This window comes from Xiphophorus hellerii, chromosome 2, assembly GCF_003331165.1.
Source record: "Xiphophorus hellerii strain 12219 chromosome 2, Xiphophorus_hellerii-4.1, whole genome shotgun sequence".
Lineage (NCBI taxonomy): Eukaryota > Metazoa > Chordata > Actinopteri > Cyprinodontiformes > Poeciliidae > Xiphophorus > Xiphophorus hellerii.
The window spans coordinates 32,087,671-32,110,128 of NC_045673.1; the positions used below are offsets into that span (position 1 = coordinate 32,087,671).

The following is a 22,458-nucleotide window of genomic DNA, read 5'->3' on the forward strand; positions in this document are numbered from 1 at the left end:
TGGAATGCAAACACACACATGCGTGCACACACACAGAGTAATGTTCAATGAGAGCAAAGAGGCACATTGCTGTTGCTTTTATACCCCGTGTGAGGGAGGAATCTTTGAATAAAAAAAACTGAAACAAAAACTGAACAATCAAATCAACAACCTAAACATCTATTTTTAAATAAAAAAGCTTTCATATAAAGTGAACATTAAAATGTTTTTGCATTGATATATATATACAGTTCAGACCAAACGTTTGGACACACAGTTGTGTCCAAACTTTTGGTCTGTACTATATATATATATATATATATATATATATATATATATATATATATATTATCCAAGAACAGCACAAACTGAATTATAGGAAAGCAATATCATGGAAAATTTGTGTGAACCAGGAATACTTTATCCCAGTTCTACTGAGAAACACTTTCACTAACACCAGGTGAGATTAAAACGTCCACCAAATGCACCGTATCAAAGCCCGCAACCCACATCGAAAGCCCATGATTTTCTGCCATGATGGAGAATAGTTCAACAGATTACAACATTTTGGGGATGCTGTGAGAAAACTCCCCTCTGTCTCTAACATGTGGCTTTGACAATAATCACAAACTGTGACTAACGACAAGCATTAAGATTAGAACCAGCAGGGTTTGGCCTAGAAGTAGATTTTCAACATTTCAGAGAAAATGAAAGAAAGCAATTAAAGAGCACCAGCAAAGTACAGACTCACAACATAAATGTGCATACATTTAAAGTATTACTAATACTAGTCTTTAAAACTCATGAAAATTGTTTCAATTGTTCCACAATGCAGTGCAGAAACATATAAAACAGCTAATGTAAAAATGTGTCACAAAACAACACTTGGCCATAAGTTTTTACAGCCAGAACTTGTTTTCAAGACTTTTTTATTATTTCATTTGCTCTTATTTTTATTAGTATGTATTTTAATAACACACAGTGTGCATATATTTTAAGGCAGCTTTATTTTTTTAAGGCTACTACTACAGAGATATTTCTGTAGAAAACTGATAGGTGGTTTTGGAGCTTTCATTTTATTTACACCAATCAAAAGTGAAGCAGCACAATACAGCGCAAATCTATCTATATAACAATATGAGTATATGTACTTAATGAAAAGAACTGAATGGACTTCAATAAAGATGAACTAATTATTTCATTCAGATTGTCTATGCCTGTAAGATTTTTGGTGAGACTTGTTTAATGCAGTGAAGATGGTTGAGTCATTTGGAAACCACAACTTGGCCAAAAGAAACTTTTACAACAGCTCGTCATTTTTGAGAAATAATGAACTTTACTTTTTTCGTTTCCTCATGTTCTGTTTTGTCCATTCCTTCTGGCTTTTAATAGGATTTAAACAAAGGGGGAGGAGAAGTCAGAGTCAGATTTATTTCTATCCATCCATCCATTTTCTGTACACCCTTGTCCCCAGTGGGGTCAGGAGGGGTGCTCGTGCCTATCTCCAGCGAACGTTTTGGGCGAGAGGCGGGGTCACCCTGGACAGGTCACCAGTCTGTCGCAGAGACAGACAGGACAAACAACCATGCACACACCTAGGGAGAATTTAGAGACCAATTTACCTGACAGTCATGTTTTTGAACTGTGGGAGGAAGATTTATTTCTATTTTATTTTATTTTAACATCAAGATCTGAGCTCTAAGTTGGGAACACTTTTATTTTTAATTTTTTTGGATTTGTCATTTCATCAAGCCTTTTTTTCTTTCTGTTTGTTTTGGCAGCATCAGTCCTCCATAGAAACAAAGTGCTTCTAAAAAAAAAACCTCAGATACAGACGAAGGAGAAAGAAGAAACAGAGGCAAGAGGGATTAAAGATGCAACCCAAAAGAGTTGGGGAAAGAGGCAACAAATTACAGCACTGTATTCAGATTATCTCTGATGAATTTAACTATTTAGGAATTTATCTGGAGTCACTCTTTCAAGTGGTACCATTTCTTCCTGAATATTTTTCTATTCTTACAAATAACGATGTTCTGCCTTTAAGCCCTTTGAGAGAGAAAAAAGAGAGCAGCTAAAATGACAACCAGGAAGGCAGAAGAAGACAACAAATTAGAGCTGATCATGAGACAGTATCAGTCAAGCTTATAAGCCATACCCCTATGTGAAACATGTAAGGAAGAAATCCCTCCTCCCATTTTAAAAAGTGAATTCCAGGCTGAAATGTATGCAATGATTTTAGAAGTGCCTGCAGGACTGTATGTGTGATGCATGACTATTCACAATAAATAAAGCGACAAAAGCAGCGCGGTGAAGCGCGACAACTCTCACATTTCAAGAATCCACTTTCATCAGTTCCTTTCTGCTGAATCTCACCTGTATTACAGGTGAAGCACCCAGTTCTCAGTTCATGGAGCGCCCTGTTATCCATTTACTTGTAAGTTTCCTCCTTTCATTAATCAGGCACACCACCATACACCCACACACACACACGCACCCGCACGCATGCACACACACGCACACCCCGTAACTCAGCACCTTTGTATTGGGTTGGCCACATGTGAGCTAGGTGATAATTGCCCTGAAGCAGATTGCAGAGTGTTTCTACATTCAACGTCCAGGTGACACCCCAACAACACAGGTGACAGCACACACACTTGTGCATACCCTTCAGCTGTTTAGCATAGCCTCGCATTTATTTTCCAACCTGTTAAGTTGGTTACATGACGCAACGTTTATGGACCAACACTTGATTGACTCGGTGTTGTGTCCTCTCATTCTCAGAAAACAGATAACAGCTGGGTGTCATAATAAAGATGATACCTGTTGACCTGTTGTCAACTTTTACATTTAGGCTGGATTTAAATACAGTAAGCAATGATCCAAACTCTAACACGAGTGGATGTTTCAATGGTTTCTATTTCAAGTGCAGCCTTCTTTTCTCCTACCTCATCCAGCTTGTTGAGGTGGGCAGACATGAGACTGACGAGCTGCCCGGTACTGATCTTATCCAACACCCTACTGGACAGCTTGAGTGTCTGAAAAAAGTAAAAATTGAGGGCTAGTTGAAATTCAACGATCATAAGTGAATTTGGAAGGAAGGTTTGTCACACTGAAGGATTACTGGAATCTCCTTCTCATGCCTTTTTGTATATGAGGCTGAAGAGGGCAATGCGAATCTGCATGCCGAGGTGATGCAGGCCGTAGATTGCGGGCTGCAGCAGGATGAAGCGAGCAGTGAAGAGGAGGCCGAGCCCCAGGGCCAGGTAGTACCCCTGACTTCGCTCCGGAGCATGGAAGGGGTCAAAGGAAGCGATAATGCGACCTGAAAGCTGAGGCTGCACAGTCTTGGATGCCTCCTGCAAAGGAAAGATGACACATCGACACGTCAACATTTTACTGTCGCTTATTTTGCCTCAAACATACCAGTGTGAAATAGAGATCCTTGATCTGATGATTGAGATTGATTATTGATTAATATCAAGGTTGAAAGATACACTCAACTCACAAAGTCTGTCTATTGTCCAGGGTTTTACATTTTCCGTCATCTCCAGTGTTTTCATTTAGGGTATTAGAGGCTGCAGTGAAACCTACATTCAAAACCACCAGTTTAATTTGACAATCAACTCTTTTTTTCTTTTACCAACATGTTTTTCCATACCTCAGCTTTTATTAACACTCTGGAGTGATCCAGTCAGAGTCCTGACATGAATATGATAGAGAATTTGTAGAGAGAACAAAAGATTAGGCCTAGAAGGCCTTTCAACCTAAAAGACTTGGAGCTCTGTGCCCAAAATTTATGATGAAAATATGAGTGAAAAACCTGTGAAAAGCTGGTTGGACATTATCAGAAACTGGAGAGCTAGGTTGGACTCTCTGGTACAGAACTTAACTGGTCCAAATCTTACCTAAAGAACAGGGACTTCCTTGTATCAGTAGGACAAAAATCACATGTGGGGTACCCCAAAGGTCCATAATGGTTCCCCTCCTATTTGATATCTACATGCTCCCAATATTTGAGGCTATAAAAAAAATATTAGATTAGTTATGCAGATCATACACAGCTCTACATGTCATCAGGTGACTTTGAATCCATCACAGCACTGAACAGATGCTTAGAACAGATAAATGTGTGGATGTTTCAGCATCATCTATTACTTCAGGTATATCTAGAGCAGGGCCATGCAGAGACCTTTGGAGGGGCAGGGGCTCAAATCTAAAAAAGGGGCAACTTGAACAAAAACACAGTACAACAACATAACAACCCATATTAATCAAGAATTTAATTGGATCTTACTGTATCACTGCCATCATGCGGGGAAATGCAAAGCAAATATAGTCTATATTTTCACCAGCAGGTATAAAGTTTCTGTTTCTGCTGCTGACAGTCCTGGAGGGCTGAGCTGATCTGAGACTGTAGCTGTTAAACAGACCAGAGGAGAGAAAGTCTCTGGTTATGAAGATATGAAATAAGCTAATTTGCTGCCATTTTACTAATTAAGCCCTAATAATATCTATTTAACCTCTACAACAACCTGGCTGCAGACTGATTTATAGATCAAAAAGCTCAAAGGGGTTTTTAACTCTATATAATAGTTTGATGTTAGCACCTCTAAGACCTAGAATTATAAGACTGGGATATCAAGGCAAAGAAAACTCAGTAGCTGCTGGTAGGGGCCATTCAGGGGCCTCCAGACATTCAGGGGCCTCCAGACACTCAGGGGCCCCTAGAAATGGTTTAATTGTAACAGACCATCGATCTAAACCTGTAGCATCATTTATAGAGAATGACATGTTATTACATTTTATTAATGCATTCAGCTGAGAAAAATAAATAGTACATTTAGGATTTAATTAGGAAGTTTACTTTGTAAAAGTTTAAAGAATCATCTTGATAGTTTGATTGTTGTGTTACCATGGCTACAATATGGTGTAATCTTTGTGTTTGAATTGGGTTTGTTCACAAATACATCACAGCAAATAACCAATAATCAGTGATTGATTTTAAACTTGGCCAATAAACCTGGTCTCCCTCTCACAGATTCACCTTATCTATATTTAAACATGTTAGTGATGCTGAGGTTCTTAGTAGGACGGGTTCCGGAGGGAGGGGGGTTCTGTCTAAGGCCCCATAATTACCTTGGGCCGGTCCTGCATGAACAGCCGCTGCGATGCGCATCTCTGGAATCTACCTGGAATCTACCTGGAATCCCCCGGTAGCCCCCGTCAGTCCGCCGATGCTTTGGAGACATTTTGATTCATTTCATTGTGGCATGTTTGGCTTTTTGCTGCGGTTCTAATTATTGCTACAATATTTTCTCTGATGTTTATTTTGTGAACTCTAAATGCTCTGGGCCGAATCTTCCTTTAACACTTGAGGTTCTGCAATAACTTCTATTTACAGCTGCGAACCTCCAGCCCAGATCCCGTCAGCAGCGGCTTTAAACCGCCTGGTAGAAACGTTAAGGAGAAGCAGAGCGAGCAGTCAGTAGATGGTACCAGGTGGTATTGGGGCTTTGAGCTGCGTTGCGACTCGAGGTGACAGTCGGTACCGTGTCTTATATCAGGACGTCTGATAAAGACAGACATTCTTTATATCTGTTAGTGGACCGACTCTGCCTGCCTGTAGTGAACCGGGCCTTTAGCAGAATGATGAAGTTAAAGTCAGAAGTTTTCTCTGCAGCTGAAGCATTTCTGTGTTTAGGGGCAAGGCGGGTTTTGTCTCGCTATTGCAAGGACAATTATGAAAGTATAAATAGAAACTGTTTTTCTAACGTCAGCATCAGACCTATGTTTTTATTCACAAACCAGTTCCTAGTTCCTCTGAGCTTCCTAGTGTTTCCCCCGAGCTCCCTTGTGTTCCTTTGACGCCCTCTAGTGGTCCCTATGTTCCCTCGTTGCTCCCTAGTGATCCCTGTGTTCCCTCTGAGTGTCCCCCTAGTGCTCCTCCCGAGACCCCGCCTCTTAGTGCTCCTCCCAAGACCCCGCCTCTTAGTGCTCCTCCCAAGACCCCGCCTCTTAGTGCTCCTCCCAAGACCCCGCCTCTTAGAGCTCCTCCCGAGACCCCGACTCTTAGTGCTCCTCTCGAGACCCCGCCTCCTTGTGCCTCTCCCGAGACTCCTCGTCGCCGCCTCTGGGCGGTTCCCAAGACTCTTCGTTGCCATCTTCAGCGCCGCGGACCTCCCCCATGGTTCCCGCCTTCGGCGCCGCGGACGCCTGCAGAACCTCCCCCATGGATTCCGCCTCCTGCGTTTCCACCCAACCTCTCGGAAACGCAGGATTTTGTTTTGTGTTTCTGGACTCCTGGCCCTTCCTGTGCCTCCACCCACTCTGTTGGGTTGCTTTTTGTTGTTTAAGACTCTGGCCCCCCGTCCAGCGCCCCTCTGCCCACCCTTGTTGTGTTTTTGTACGCACTTGTTTTTTGGGCGTCTGGTAGCCGCCCTTGAGGGGGGGGGGTTACTGTTTTGAATTGCCTCACTGTTGAAAATGTGCAACACAAATAAAATTGCTTGACTTTTTTGTCAATGCCACAAACCAATGCATAAAGAGTTAGCATACCTACAGTGCAGCTACATCTCAGTAAATTAGCATAAGCACTCACATGAGGCTTGTTTGTCAGATTAAAAACACATTTTGAAAACAGCAACCTTTATTCAACATGTTGTTCATGAAGCCCTTATTTCCGTATTAAAATGTTTTTATTGGTTTGATGTAATATTCTAACTTTAAATGTTGTTTTAATTAGCTGTTAGCAAAAAACCATCATAATTAACATAAATGCTTGAAAACAGCATTCTCTGTGTAATTAATCTATATAATGTGTAAATGAACTTTTTAATAACATAATCCTTTAACAAGAGACAACTGTATTTGGCAATGCCTTAAGGTACAATATCATTTGCAATAAAATATGCAAGGACTTAAATGAAGAATCATTTTTTCTGTATGAACAGGGAACTTTTTAAAGAATTATAGGTACAAAATAAGAAAACTCCCTTTTCTCTTTGTGATATTACTGAAACTGTCTTCACTCATTAAAAAATGTCAGTTAAAAAAGGATGACTCATAATCCACTCAGACACCAGGATCAACAATTAATTTGTCTACAGGATAACTGAGCAAAAATGAGTTGACTTGAATCAACTCCTTTCAGAACAGCTTTGTATTCCCACAGTGTCCTCTGTGACTCTAACAAGCATTCCTGTTGTCCAGACAACCAGCTCCCACTGTACAAAGTCACCCAGTAGCTGATGCCCTGTCCCCCTCGTATATCTGGGACAATGACACTGCAGTACAACATGCCTGTCATCTTCAGATGTTGCTCCACTGTAGCGTTATTGGTCTTGTCTAGACCAATACACAAGAGTTGCACAAGAGTTTAAATATCTTACAACAAGCTTGACACAAAACAAACAAGTTCTCAGTAGTGGAGCCACAGTGGCGTGACACCAAGTTTGATCATTTTAATTCAACTGAAAATCTGCAGTTGGAGGAAATATACATATTTTAACTGCTTGGCAGTTAAAACTGTAGTATATAACTTTTATCATTAAAAAAGAAAACAAAGAAAAGTCATTGACACTATGTTATGAGACAGATAATACTGTATGTCTAAAAATTGAGCTGCTCTGCCTTCTCGAAGTGCTCCAGAGCAATCTAGAAACAACCAATCAGAGCAAGGAGACGGGGCTTAGAACTGTCAATCACTGGCAATGTAGTAAGCATGGCCACTGATCACAGCAGATAAATGGTTTTCCTGCAACGCTAAGTGGCTTCTCCGCCATCAGAACATGTAGCAGCAAGTACATGAGGATGATTGACAGCGCTAAGAACCTCCCTCTGGCTCTGATTGGTTGTTTTTGGTTAACAGCGGCGCATTTCTTCAGACGGCAACAGCAGCTCAGGGAGGAGGTGGAGGAGCTTGATCTTTTCACAGATTATCTGTCTCATTGCATGCTGTAACAACATGGTGACAGTTTTAAGAAATATGTAAAAACATACTTTTTTTTTATAAAAGTTGCATACTGCCCCTCTAAATAAAATGTGCTGTACCAACAAAATCATTCATATCCTGGAGCTTTTACACATTTTGTCTTAACAACCTTATCACAAACACATCGCTGTAGTCCATAATCCGAAAATAAAAAAAATATGGCAGCTGATGGAATGATGAATGAGGAGTTGGATGGAGCTAAGTACAGGAAATCATGGAAATAAATCCGTCCGTGGCACGAGAGAGGAAGTTCACCTTCCAGCACGCCAAAGACCCTAAATATACATCCAGAGCCACAGGTCCAGTCAAAGTTCAGACCTAAACTAAGGTCCTGTGGTTACACTTGAAAACTGTCATGAAACGGTGTGAGGTGGTGAAGGCAACAGGCGGGAGACCCAGGATGTGAAGAAATAAATGTTTTTAATGAAGAATGTCCAAACATTACTCAGTCCATCAAATCCAAAATCCGGCAGCAAGGCCGAGCGGAAGCCTGGGCTCGACGCCGGTAGCAACCGGTACACGAAGGATGAGAAGAGAGACTGGGCACACGGACGACAGGGACAGGACGCCAAGTGAGACGAGGACCCGACAACGACACAGAGGCACAGGTGACACTAAATACACAGAAGGTAATCGGGGAATGAGACACACCTGGGAAACAATCAAGAGGACAGGACAGCACAGAGACTCAAAGGACTCAGAAAGCACACAAAGAACTCAAAATGAACACAGAAAAAACACAGATCATGGCAAAAACTGTCATAGCAGGTATAATGTAAAGAAGAATGGGCAAGAATTTTAGTCTTAAGAGATTAACTTAAAGCTTTATTTGCAGTGAAAGTTGGCAACATAGCATATTAGGAATGGGTCATATGGACTTAGAATTTTATTGATTTTAGGTGCTATTGCTCATGATCGTGATAAAAGACCTATTCATTACTTTTTTTTAGGTAACTGTAGGACTGATGGCATAGCGCCACAAACATAAATATTGTTCTTGAAAAACATTTGAAATAGGCTTAATCATATTTTTGAATGAACTGATATTTAAAGATGGTCTTATGAAGCAAACAACAGAGAAAAGAGCACACACACGGATAGTTCAACAAAAGAAGGATAATTATTCAAACTTTAAAACAACGTGACTCCTAATGATCTATAAACAACTGCACAAGAGTTTAAATATCTTAAAGCTGCTGCAAAGCCAGAAAATATATAATAATTACTATGAATTAGCCATTTCTTGAAACATTGGGCCTTAGTAACATTGGGGAATTCCACTAATGTACTAATGTTTTGGGGACACAAAACAAAATGTGGGTTGGTGACAAAGGTTAAATATATATTATATAAAAAGCATTAATATAAAAATTATTTCCTTGAAAACTTAGAATGCTATATAATGTTTTCTCCAGCCTTCACTGTGTGTTCACTTTGAAACAATGGGTTGTAAATCCATCCAGTTCACTCCCCATGAGATCAGAGTGGAAGCGTGTACATACCCGTCCCAGTTAGAAAAAAACACCACGCTGCAAAAAAACCCCTTCACTGAACCATAAATTATAGAAACTGGAAGAGGCAATAAACATCAACACACTTTCTGAAACATGTTTTTTCAAGTGCAATAAAACCCAAAAGCTAGATGATCTGGTACTTGTGTCACATTTTAAATTTGCAGCATTTTTAAGGAATAGAGTTTGCACAGTATTTACCATCGGTGATAAGAAACATCTACAGGCAAACAAAACTCACCCCGAAATAGAGGAGGACACCGAAGAAGGCGAACGGGAGGAAGAAGCATCGCGCCAGTGCTTTCAGCAGCTTGGGCCTGCCTTTGGCCAGCACCACCTCTTTGTCCCATTCCCTACAGGATGGGCAGAGTTACAGCACAGTTAAACAGCAGTAGAACAATATGCCTACCAGACAAATAGCAGCAAAGTTTGTCTCTGGTTGCTATTTGTTTACTACTACTTTTGTGAAGAAAAAAGAAAGAAACTTGTTTTAGGAATCTGTTCAACAAGATCTACTGACATGTACTGGTTGTAGCTTGATGATATTGGCCTTCCAGTGCAACACAGGTAAGCAAATTTGTTTAGAAACAAAAGTGGACAATATGGTAAAAAATTTGTGGTAGAATTCAATTAAAATGTTTAATAGAGGTAATTGCAGGTTCTGTAATTAATTAATTGTATTTTAATTGGAAACTATATATTGACCACAAAAGCAGTGTTTTGATTTCAAAAACCCTTTTTGCTACTAAATTATTGAATAAAAAGTCATAAGAGGTCAACAGCAAAGATATTTATTGTTTTTAATGTTATAAGCTATTACGCCGTCAGAATGTTGCAAAGTGCTGTTTTATCCATTCAGCTTTCCAGTGATTCAGGAACTCCTGATCACTCATGGAACTTCTTCAGAAACAAGACGTTAGCATTGGGGACGTCTGTGATGCTGCTACATGTTTAGCATTGAGATGCTATTTTAGGCTTGAACAGCTTCACTGATGGGCTAACTAACACAATGACAGTCTTTTGCAATTAGATTGTTTTTTTTAAGCAACAGTGAACACCCTCTGGGACGAAAAAAAAAAAAAAGCTTTGTCATCCAGTGCTGTTATTTGTGGCTGTTGCGCCTCAGATTTACAAGTGTACCAGAAACACACTAATTCAAAGGTTCCGCTCTGAACTTTTGTTTGAAAAAAAAAGAAAGAAAAAGTGACTAATGGCTCTAAATTTTTTAACATTTTAAAATCTATGCAATTAATTAACATGCATTAAGTCAAATTCCTGGCCATAGTAAAAACATAATACTGCAAATTTTTAGAAGTAAAATAAAACGAAAGTTACGTATGTAACTACGGTTCTATGAATCCCGGATGACTGCCAGAGGGCGGTGCTGAAAGCACTGAATGTTCCCTTCGCTCATGCGCCGTTCGAGTAATAATATCAACAGAGTCACACCTGTGACATATCAGATGATCAACCAGAGTCTATATAGCGTGACGTCATCCGCTGTGTTCCTACAGAATCTTCTCGCAAAATGCAAGGATTCTGAGTGACAGAGAATCTCTGGCGGTCAGCCGGGATTCATAGAACCGTAGTTACATACGTAACTTTCGTTCTATTTCATACCTACTGACAGCCAGAGGGCGGTGCTGAAAGCACTGAATGACTAGTACCAGCGATGTCACAAGGAATCCTGAGCACATACCTCACTGAGAAGGCCCAGAGGACCCTTGTAAAAGGACCTGGTCCAGAGGATGGGAGGAGGCCACATTCACATTGTAAAATCTAGTGAACGTGCTCGGAGAAGCCCATGATGCAGCAGCACATATAGCTTCCAGTGAAACTCCTCTCCAGGCTGACCAGGAAGTGGAAACGCTCCTGGTAGAGTGTGCCTTCACGCCAACTGGTTGGGGGCGGCGCCCTGCAGCGTAGGCATGGCAGATGACATCCACAATCCAATGGGAGAGACGCTGTGTGGACAGAGGACAACTTAATCTAGGGCCTCCATAACACACTGGTCTGAGCGTCTTATAGCAGCAGTGGCTGCAATATATGCTTTCAGTGGCCTCACTGGGCACAGTGACTCAGAACTATCACCAGTTTCCCTGACGTTGGCTGAAAACGCACCAATCTCAATGGTTGGTTACAATGAGAATGAGAAAACACTTTAGGGACAAACGCCGGGTTTGGCCACAAGGTAACACCAGAGCCATCTGAACTCCATTTGAGACATGGTGGGCTGGCAGAAAGAGCATGTAGCTCACTGACCCTCTTAGCTGAGACAATAGCCAACAAAAAAGCAGTCTTGCATGACAACCATTTGAGGTCTGCCTGAGCCAAAGGTTCAAATGGAGGGTGGCACAGAGCACTGAGGACCAAGGACAGGTCCCAAACTGGTGCTCACGGAAAAATTGGCAGGTGCAGTCTACGAGCACCACGCAAAAAAAGAGAAACCAGATTATGGCTCCCCACTGTACAGCCATCAGTGTCAGCATGACTAGATGATATAGCCGCTACATATACCTTAAGCGTCGAAGGAGAGCAGCCCTTATCAAGAAGAGCCTGAAGAAACTCCAAAATAGTGGATGCCGCATAGGTGACCGGATCATCATTACGGGCAGAACACCACCGGGAAAACAGACGCCATCTGTTTTCATATTGTTGACGAATGGAGAATGTCCTGGCACTCAAAATAGTGTGCCTGACTGGATCTGAACACCCAGTCAGCTGCTGGTCAAGCCTCCCAGTGGCCACATCCACAGCCGGAGGCGTTGGGGATCGGGACGCCCTATACGACCCCCCAAGTGAGACAGGAAATCCCTCCTGGCCAGAAGACACCATGAGACCCCGTGACACAGCTCCGTATTAGCCGGCACAAGGCAAACCTGAGAAAGCGGCGATGTTCCGCTCTCACATCTGTGAGGTCAATTGATGTAAACCATTCTCCCTTTGTCACAGCCCAAAGAATCTCTGCCGTCACGAGCATGTGAAATGGCAGGACTTTTAAATACTGATCGAGTCCCCTGAGATCAAAAATGGGACGAAATCCGCCTGTCTTTTTTGGCACGAGGAAATACATTGAATAGTAGCCTCTGGGTTGCCGCAGAGGATCCACTGCCTTGATTGCACCCTTGGCCAGGAGGGCATAAAGCTCCTACTCCAGGGCTTGAGATTTCACCGGGTAGGTGATGACGGTCACTCTGACTGGGGGTGAGATGCGAGGCTGCCGTCGGAAATGTAACCGGTAACCATTGGTTCAGAGTGGCAACTACCCATGGATCCGCAGTGAGAGCAGCCCAGTAACTGAGCTGCTGATGAGAAAAATATCCGACGGTTGGCATGGCAGCCTCACTTTCTCTCCCCACGACCCATAGGGGCTCTGGGGGGACAGCGACCAAAGTCTGTGGCCAGGGTGTGCCTGGTTGGTTGACGGACCGGCACACGAATGTTCTTGCTGGGTCTCTGCTGTACCTCTCGAGGGTAAAACCCACCAGGCCGATCACAACCCCGAGGCGGCGGTCGAATGCTGGGGCCAGCTGATGGGCTCCCCAGATTATGAGGAGGAGGGGGCATACCTCTGCTGAGGCCTGAAAGCTGTTGTCTAGTCTGTCGCGCCTGAACAGTTCGTTGCAGGGCTTCCAAGGCAGCAGAACCAAATAACTCCCCTGGCACCACAGGAACGCTGTGGAGGGTCCTGCGGCATGTTTCAGTCAATGTGGACTGAGCCAGCCAGACCTGTCGGTGAGCCTGGACTAGAAAGGACATCACGCACCCAAGCTCTCTGGTCATGAATGCAAAGGCCTGAAGCACTGCGTCGCTAAAGCCGATAGCTGTATCTGCCCTACTGGTATTCTGAAGGGATGCAGAAAGGGCAACCATGAGGTGCGCCAAGGAATTGCCAAGGTGGCCGGCACGCGCTCCAGCATTATACGCTTTACAGAGGAAGCAATCTGTAATGCGACATGGAGCCCGCGGGCACCGAACATCATCACGCAGGGCTTCATCTGGGGACACAATGAGCGAGGCAACAGCAGGTTCGACCGCAGGCATACGATCCAAGCCTGCCTTGTCCGAATCACGCATAGCTGCCAACACCCGACCATCTGTGGAGAGACGTGAAAAGGCTCTAGGGTCCCGCCAACAAGCATGCAACTCCCTGAGGTACTCCTCTGATGGAGGGACAGAAAAGGGAGTAGGGGCTTGTCCGCGCCTGTAAAAGGCACTGCCAGGAGCGGACTCCAGCACTTGCGGGACATCCAGCTGCAGCAATCTCAAGGCCATATGCATGATGTACTGCATGGAACTGTCACCTGAGCCACTAGCCGCACTCTGAGACGAAGAGCGTGAGCCAGTCTCCGAAGCGAGAGACGTCTGTGCCTCCTCCTCCTCATTCCCAATGGGAGAGGCAGAGGCAACCAAAGACAGCACATCGTCCTCCACAGCTAACACTGGCACAGTTGGGAAAGAGAACCCAGTCATGGGAGCATCCACCTGAGGTGCCCAAAGAAGTGATTTCATCTCCGCCAACTCTGTAGACAATCGCTCAGCCCTTGTGGAAAGACCCTGACCAGACTTAGCTCGCTTCTTGTTAGGAGGAGCCACAGAGGTTGTGGCCTCAGTCCTGCGTTTAGAGCGCCTAGGAGTGGCCACCTGCCCAGAAGGTGGAAGGTCATTTCCACACTCGAGGTGTAACTGGGCCAGTCGAGCCACTTTCACTCCATGGGGCATGTAGCTGCAGTTCATGCAAGGATTTTCTGAAAGGGCCTCAACCAGGTGATCATGCCCAAGGCAGACATGGCACAGGTCGTGACCATCATCTGCCTGAAGCACAGCCCCGCAATCGCACAACAGTGGGAGCTAATCATGTCCAAAACTGAAGCGAGTCCAACCACAGGCAGACAGAGCAGACTACGATTGGGAGAGGGGGCGGAGAACGCTGCCGTCACCAATTAAAGAAACACGGAGGGGAAACACCCAGCCCAACCCAGAACTCCGAACAGGAGGTTTGCTAAAACTGGGAGAGGGGGCGAAAACGCTGCCGTCACCAATTAAAGCAGCAAACAAGAGTCAGGTGAGCCAAACACAAAACTAAGATCACAAGATCGGCTGAAATTGGGAGGGGGCGCGAGACGCTACCGTCACTAATTACAGAAAAACAGCGGACGTGGTCCGCTACGTCCAGTATAGAATGAAAATCAAATCAAGATTGGGAGAGGGGGCGGAGAACGCTACCGTCACCAATCAGTAAAATAGCAACAAAGGGACTGATGTCCAAAATACAGGACGAAATACATGTATATAAAATTGGGAGAGGGGAACGAAAACGCTGCCATCGCCAATTAAAGCAGCAAACGAAGAGCTTCAGGTGAAGAAAAAGAGGGCTGACGCCGTGAGATATGGCCGGACAGGACGAAAATCCAAATAAAACTGGGAGAGGGGGCCAAAAAGGTTCCCGTCACCAATCAAAGTAATAACAAACCGCTTATAAGGTCGGCTAAAATTGGGAGAGGGGGCGAGACGCTACCGTCACCAATTAAAGCGAAATGTCAAATCTTAGAAAGGCTAACACCGTTAGCTAAACTCCAACATGTGTACAAACACAGTGGTTATAAGCTGCGAATTGGGAGAGGAGGCGCAAACGTTGTCATCTCCAACAAACAGTACCTTGAACGAAGATCCGTCGCAGCCCTAGGAGGCGATACACCGCTGCTCCGGCCAACTGGCAGTCGGGCGTCCAACGACGGAGAAAGATCCAGAAATCCAAAAGGCCGATGCCATACAAAGCGAACCGCACGCGAGAAGAAAAGAGGAACAGAACCTCGGGTGACGTCACGTTATATAGCCTCTGATTGATCATCCGATATGTCAAGGTGTGACTGTTGATATTATTACTCGAACGGCGCATGCGCGAAGGGAACATTCAGTGCATTCAGCACCGCCCTCTGGCGGTCAGTAGGGATGAAATAGAACCATGGTTTTATTGCAATTTCACTCAGTGGAAACAAGCATTTAGATCACAAAAACTTTCTAAGCGAATGTCAAATATTGTTACACAAAACTGTATAATCTGTGTAAGTTGATAGGACAACAATAGACAGAATGTCTCCCACAGATGAAATCACAATCCCTCTCTGAATTGGCAGATCATAAACACTCTCTAGCCCTTCATAATCTAATGTCATTCTGGTCATGGATACATGACCATGACATTTAGTTCCACACATTGTGGATGTAATCCTAATCTGGATCTGGAAAAGCATCAAACTTCAGATTTATTTTTGTTTTGAACAGATGATACCATAGAGGCCATAATACACCGCCATGATTACTGAAGCATAACACAACATACCAGCTGCCAAGCATGGTGACGTGAGAGCGGTGTTTTGGGTTTATTGAAGCCATAGGCAACCATGAACTTCTCTGAATACCAAAGTATACAGTATTAATATAAAAATCTTGGGCCCCATGACAAAAAAATAAATTGCCCCCCCCCCCCCCCCCCCCCCCCCCCCCCCCCCCCCCCCCGGTATTACACTTTCTTGAGTCTATTCGACCCAAATTTTAAAGGTTTGCAACTGCCTTGCTTTCTTTGATACTAGCACAATATTTACCGCTAGTGGACTTTACACGCAGCAGTTCGCATGCTGTATGCAAATAGGCTGCTTACATTTTTTTAAATTAGTTTTAGATTACTGAAATGTCTCTCCTCACGAGTAACAGTCATAGGCAACATGCAAAATATACATAAAGCAATCCAGACTTCTCAAAAAATGCTATGTTGTTGCATTTCATTCAGGCTGCAGTATATAACTTTAATAAAAAATATGTTTTCTCCATATTTGTTAAAGCTGTCACCATGTCTTGACAGTTTGTTATGAGACAGATAATCTGTGAAAACAATCAATCTCCTCCACTTCCTCCCCTGAACTACTATTGCTAGCTAAAGTAATGCAATGTTCCAACCAAAACAACCAATCAGAAGTAGGAGGAGAGTCTTAGTGCTGTCAATCAACCTCACGCACTGCAGTGTTAATGGCAGAGAAAAAACTTATAGTTACAGGAAAACCGTTTATCTGCCATCATTGGTAGCTATGCTAATTAGACAGAGCATTCACAACAGGCTATGCTAGCTGCAGCATAGCACAGAGAGAGAGACAGAGAAGATGAGCAGCCACATAAGATCGTGATTGACAGCGCTTAAACCCGCCTCCTGCCTCTGATTGGTTGTTTCTAGATAGCAGTGGCAGAAGGCAGAGGAAATACATTTTTCACAGATTATCTCTCATGCCATACTTTCACAATTTAATGACAGTTTTAAAAAATATGCAAAAAAAAATATTTTTATAAAAGTTACATCCTGCAGCTTTAATTTCTCTTAGGACAGGACAGGTCAAGAGGGACGTGGCAACATATATCTGTAATTTAAATGCTAACCTAAAACTGTTTGGACTGCTCCCAGTCCAGACAGAAAGCTGTTTTTTATTGCCATTATATAAAGATTGTTTGAATTTCTGTCAGTAATATATATATTGTTTTTGTTGTATAATTGTAAAAAGAGCAAAGACACTGAGAAATCCCTATAGATTCCCTGGAATGATGCTAACTAGCTTGTCATTGGACACAGTGTTGCTCACCTTTTTCACTGGGACAGGGGTTAAAGGTTATGCTGGTATCGAGGGTTAGAGCTGCTGCTGACTGACTCACCTGTTCTTAAGTGTGGTAAAAGGTACAGGGACAAGTTAAATATATGAATATGTTGGTAACTTTGTTTTACCTTCATTCATTAAATGCTAGTGAAATGAAGGGAAACAGTAGTCTGTAGCTAAGCTAACTATGCTAAATGTTTGACAATGTCACACAATCTCAGTTACTCAAAAAACAAATATTGTAAAAACGTGACATGATTAATTTTGTAATTGACGGGGCCCCCAATTTTTTATATTTCTATGAACAAAAAAAACCAAACTATTTTGTGGGGGGGGCCCTGTTGGTCAAGGGCCCTTGGAATTGTCCTAACTTTTCCCTCCTATATGGCCCCCTGGGTGAGATTCCAGAGATAAAAATACTAGATGTGTTGCACTCAGATCTATTTAATTTCTTTTACTATATTCTAGTTCCTGTTCAGGTAAATCATTCCAACAAGGCTTGAAAACTTGAGCGAAACAAAGGATGATTGAGTGGCTGATAGTAAAAAGCACACTTTTACGGAGGGTAAATACACATTTCAGGAGTCCTCAATGTTTGCCGATCTAGAAGACTGAAACCAAAAAAAAAGAAAAACCAAAAAAACAAAGCAACCAATGCTCATTTATCACCCCGTGGGCACACTGACATTTGTTAAGGTTGACTTTTTAAACACCCATCTGTATTAACTAGTCTGTTGGCATCACTCAGGTGATAAGCGCCCCTGGGAGACCAGAAATTCCAAGGTCGATGCGCGGCACACTGAAAACTAAATCTGATAACTCTAAAAGGGAAGAAAAACTCTTCCAAAATTATGTTTTTTTGGGGGGGGGGAGGGTTTGTCGTCATCCTACGAGGTCAATCTGGAACTGTTGGACAAAAGGACGGTTCCTTTTGCAAGTAAAACGTCAAAAAATCCTCTTCCACTAATAGTTCCAACAGCTGACGCTAAGTGAAACCTGTCATTGAGGTATAATATAAATTAACGTCTGATATTTTGCAAGGAAGAAAAAAATAAAACTGAAGAAAGAAAGAGAAATGGTGAGTGAGAAGGAAAAAGAACAGGAGTATGAGATCAATAAAACTTCCGTCCACTTCCTCGCTGTTTGTTGGCATACACAGGTTTGGTTTGTGTTTAACTTGGTTTCAAATGCCAGCCCATATTTTATATGTGTTCAGAAGAAAGGATGGCATGTGGCCAGCTACTGTAAACTCACGGAAAGGTCAGACGCACAATTTCAAGACAAATGTAGAGATTTCAAGATTTCCCTAACCCTATAACAGCTCATCCTCAGTGAAACTCTCACTTCTTTACATTCAGCTTGCAGCAGATATGTGTATACTGTCTAAGAGACACGGCTGGTCTTCAAACAACAACACACAGGCTTGGGTTTCCTCTTCTTGTCTTTTGCTACATATGTATGTTAGACAGTTGAGGGCAATAACTAGACTCTGACAAATTCCTGCAGAGCTTTTATTCAATGTTATCAAGCCATTCTTGTAGCACAGGGCAATAAATTCAGAGCAATAAATGTTGATAACAGTTTTGGAGATCCAGTTGCTGCTCGCATCAACACAACAAACCACACAGTAATTAAAGTCAGATCAGATTGTGGAACTGAAGCAGGAGGGTGTATTTAATTGATGGATGGATTTTTAGTCAGCCACTCTTTAATATTTCTAATATCAAACAAGCAATATTACTGTTGACAAGTAAAGTAAAACATAAAGGAGGACTACAAAGTTAAATTTGGCTTAAATTACTCAAATTATCTGACCCCGACGCTCGCTCAGCCTCTTAGTATGCCACCCGTGCCTTTATAGATAGGTTGTACCATCCTAAAGTGTAAAAGGTAATCAGTGCAGTAACCAGTTATTTAGATGATTTCCCTGAATTGTTTTAATTTTATTTTATTTTTAATTATTGTATGTTTTTATTTTCATTGTTGTATTGGTAAAAGTATATTTTTCTTATACAGTAATTTGTTAAATATATATATGCTTCATACTCTTGTGTATGATTTATGTATGCTGTATTTCGAAAACTTAATAAATATATAAATATATATATATATATATATATATATATATATATATATATATATATATATATATATATATATATATATATATACAGTACAGACCAAAAGTTTGGACACACCTTTTAATTCAATGAGTTTCCTTTATTTTCATGACTATTGACATTGTAGATTCACACTGAAGGCATCAAAACTATGAATAACACATGTGGAAATATGCACTAAACAAAAAAAATGTAAAACAACTGAAAATAGCCCTTATATTCTAGTTTCTTCAAAGTAACAACCTTTTGCTGTGATTACTGCTTTGCACACACTCTGCATTTTCTTGATGAGCTTCAAGAGGTAGTCACCTGAAATGGTTTTCACTTCATAGGTGAGCCCTGTCAGGTTAATAAGTGGGATTTCTTGCCTTATAAATAGTCATAAAAATAAAGAAAACCCATTGAATTAGAAGGTGTGTCCAAACTTTTTGTCTGTACTGTATATATACTGTAGTTTCCCTTTTCAAAACATTACAACTACAAACATTAGTGTATTTGTTGGGGATTTTATATGACAAACCAATACAATGTAGTGTATGATTTCAAAGTAAAAAGTATAAGATGAAATTTTGGGGTTTTTTGGAACAAATAAAAGTTTTAAATATGTGGTGTGCAGATGTAATCAAGATAAGATAAGATAAGATTTATTGTCATTGTCATCAACAGATTACAACGAGATTGAGATTTGCTCGACTCGAGTTAAGATGCAGGTTATGTGTATATACATAATATACAAGATAAAGAAATAAATAGTACAAAATGAGAAATAAACTTAGACATCAGAAGACGGTTGCAGCGCCTGGAGGTGTCGCAACAGAATTTACATTTATAACAAAGTGGTGTCAAGAGCAGAAGTTCTTATGCCTTTGAATTTAGTGCCATGATTGCCATCGGGTAAAAACTGTTTTTTAGGCGATTTGTCCTGGTTTTTATTGCTCTGTATCTCTTGCCTGATGGCAGCAGCTGGAAGAGACCATGGCCAGGGTGTGAAGAGTCATTTAAAATGTCCAAAACTTTCTTGTGGAGCCTGGAAATGTAAATCTGTTCCATAGTGGGGAGGGGGCAGCCTATGGTTCTCTCTGCTGCCCTAACAACCCTCTGGAGCGCCTTCTTGTCCGCGGATGTGCTACTGCCGTACCAGACACACAGACCGTACGTGAGCACACATGTAATCAACCATCCTGAATCAATACCTTCTACAACTGATAAATTAAAGATTTAAGTCTTTGGGGTTAAAACACCCCAGCTTTATCTAAAGATTGGAATCTTTAGCCATTTTTTTCAGCAAAACTTCAGACAGATTGGATGGAGAGTATCTGTGAACAGCAGTTTATAAATATTTCCACAGACTTTCAGGTCGGGTCTGGACTTTGACTGGGCTATTCTATTTCACAAATATGCTTAGATCTACCTCAGGTGTCAAACTCCAGTCCCCTGGGTTCGGGATCCTGCCACTTTTAGACGCGTCTCAGCTTCAAAATACCTGAATTACACACATAGGTCTTTAGCAGAACACTAGAATTTGACTACATTCTGCTGATGATTGTCAGTCATTTGATTCAGTTTTTTTGCACCAGGGATACATCTAAAAGTTGCAGGACATTGGCCTTTAAGGACTGGAGTTTCCCACATCTTGAACCACTAATCTCAAGCCTTCTGTAGCCTCTAATATGTTTTCTTTCAAGAAAATGGCATCCTAGAGCATTTTGCTTCATTCATCTGAAGAAAAGCATCCCAACAGCAAAAAATGAACAGGCTGGAAAAAATGAAGAGTCCACTGCACTGAACCTCATTAAAACCCTCCTGGTTATTCCACCAAATATTGATTTCTGAACTCTTCCTGAGTTAAAACATTAATATGGTTGTTTCTAAATGAATATGCACTTGTTTTCTTTGCATTATTTGAGGTCTGAAAGCACTGCATCTTTTTTTCCCCCTGTTGTTATTTTGACCATTTCTCATTTTCTGCAAATAAATACTAAATTTTTGCTTGGAATTTCAGAGACATGCTGTCAGTAGTTCATAGAATAAAATAACATTTCATTTTACTTTTAATATCTACAAAAAGTAAAATCAGAGAAACTGTTCATTTTAAGTAGTCTCTTTCTTTTTTCCAGAGCTGTATATGTGGTGTGCAGGGTAATGTACAATGTTACTTTTTCTTCACACAGTACTTAGCATGTTGTCCAGAGCATCTTCCTCTCAGGTTTCTTACCTGGAACTCTAACCGAGATCTGATGGAATTTTTCTTTTGGATTTTTTGCTACTCTTTCCTTTCATCTAATGTTCAGCTACATTGTATTGGTCTGTCACATAAAATTCCCAAAATAAATGATATTTTATGGCTGTTCTATGGCAACATGAGAAAAGTAAGTGTGAATTAAAATATTGCAATGCACAGACCTTTCGAGTCTTTCGGAGAGGGTGTCTGCCAGATCAAATGAAGGAGCCTTGTAGACGTCAGTCAGCTCCAACTTCTTAGTGAAACCTTTCCTCAGTAGAGGTGATATCCACCTGGGGAGGGGGGAACCACAGAGTTGGCTATCAGTTGTTTGAAGCTATAAAAGGAGTTCAAAGACATTGCTCAACACACACAAAAGCTGTATGCAAAATCATAAACAAATATGTGTTTAAATTGTCCAAGAAGACACAAGAAGCTGAAAGCTTTTAGAATTTAGCCTTTTATTAGAAGCTCTGGTAGGAAAAAAAAAACAGGAATGTTTAAACTATGGTTGATTGTAATAAAAATGGCTTTTTCCTTTGCTAATGATGGTAGGTTCAGTGTCAGGTGTTTGGCTTGACTTGCTGCGAAAAGATTCAAGAAAGGACTAATTTGGAGGTATTGACAAATGCTGAATTCTGCTTCCGTATTTCTAACACCTTATTCCTGAAGCGCATATTGCCAAACTATAGTCAATTCTTTTTGATCCAAAGGGGGGGAAAAACAACTTGCTAAAACACAAATACCATAGTCAAGTGTAAAACACATCAGGTCTGAAATAAAAAATGACTTCCCCAAACGTTTTGTTTTTAAAGGGTTTTCTTTTTGTTTGTTTGCTGTTACTTTTATCTGAGGCTAGCTTTCTCAAATTTGTCTTCATTTTGAGTCCAGTTTCATTTCAGTTTTATAGGTTTACGTTCCCAAAGATGCAGCCCAGAATCACCTGCCCGCTCATCGGAGCGCACCCCGAATTACGCAGAACTTCATTTAACAGCAG

At 41.7% G+C, this 22,458-nt stretch overlaps 1 protein-coding gene across 1 annotated transcript in view; it reads right to left on the minus strand.

Annotated features, from left to right (window-relative positions):
- cftr (CF transmembrane conductance regulator) overlaps nucleotides 1-22,458 on the minus strand; it is a 76,794-nt gene that overhangs the window by 53,761 nt on the left and 575 nt on the right. The window contains exons 2-5 of the mRNA XM_032548002.1: nucleotides 21,644-21,754; nucleotides 9,722-9,833; nucleotides 3,120-3,335; nucleotides 2,925-3,014 (exon numbers count right to left, since the gene is read on the minus strand). Coding sequence (XP_032403893.1) covers nucleotides 2,925-3,014; nucleotides 3,120-3,335; nucleotides 9,722-9,833; nucleotides 21,644-21,754 — 529 coding nt within the window. The remainder of the gene's footprint in view (nucleotides 1-2,924; nucleotides 3,015-3,119; nucleotides 3,336-9,721; nucleotides 9,834-21,643; nucleotides 21,755-22,458) is intronic.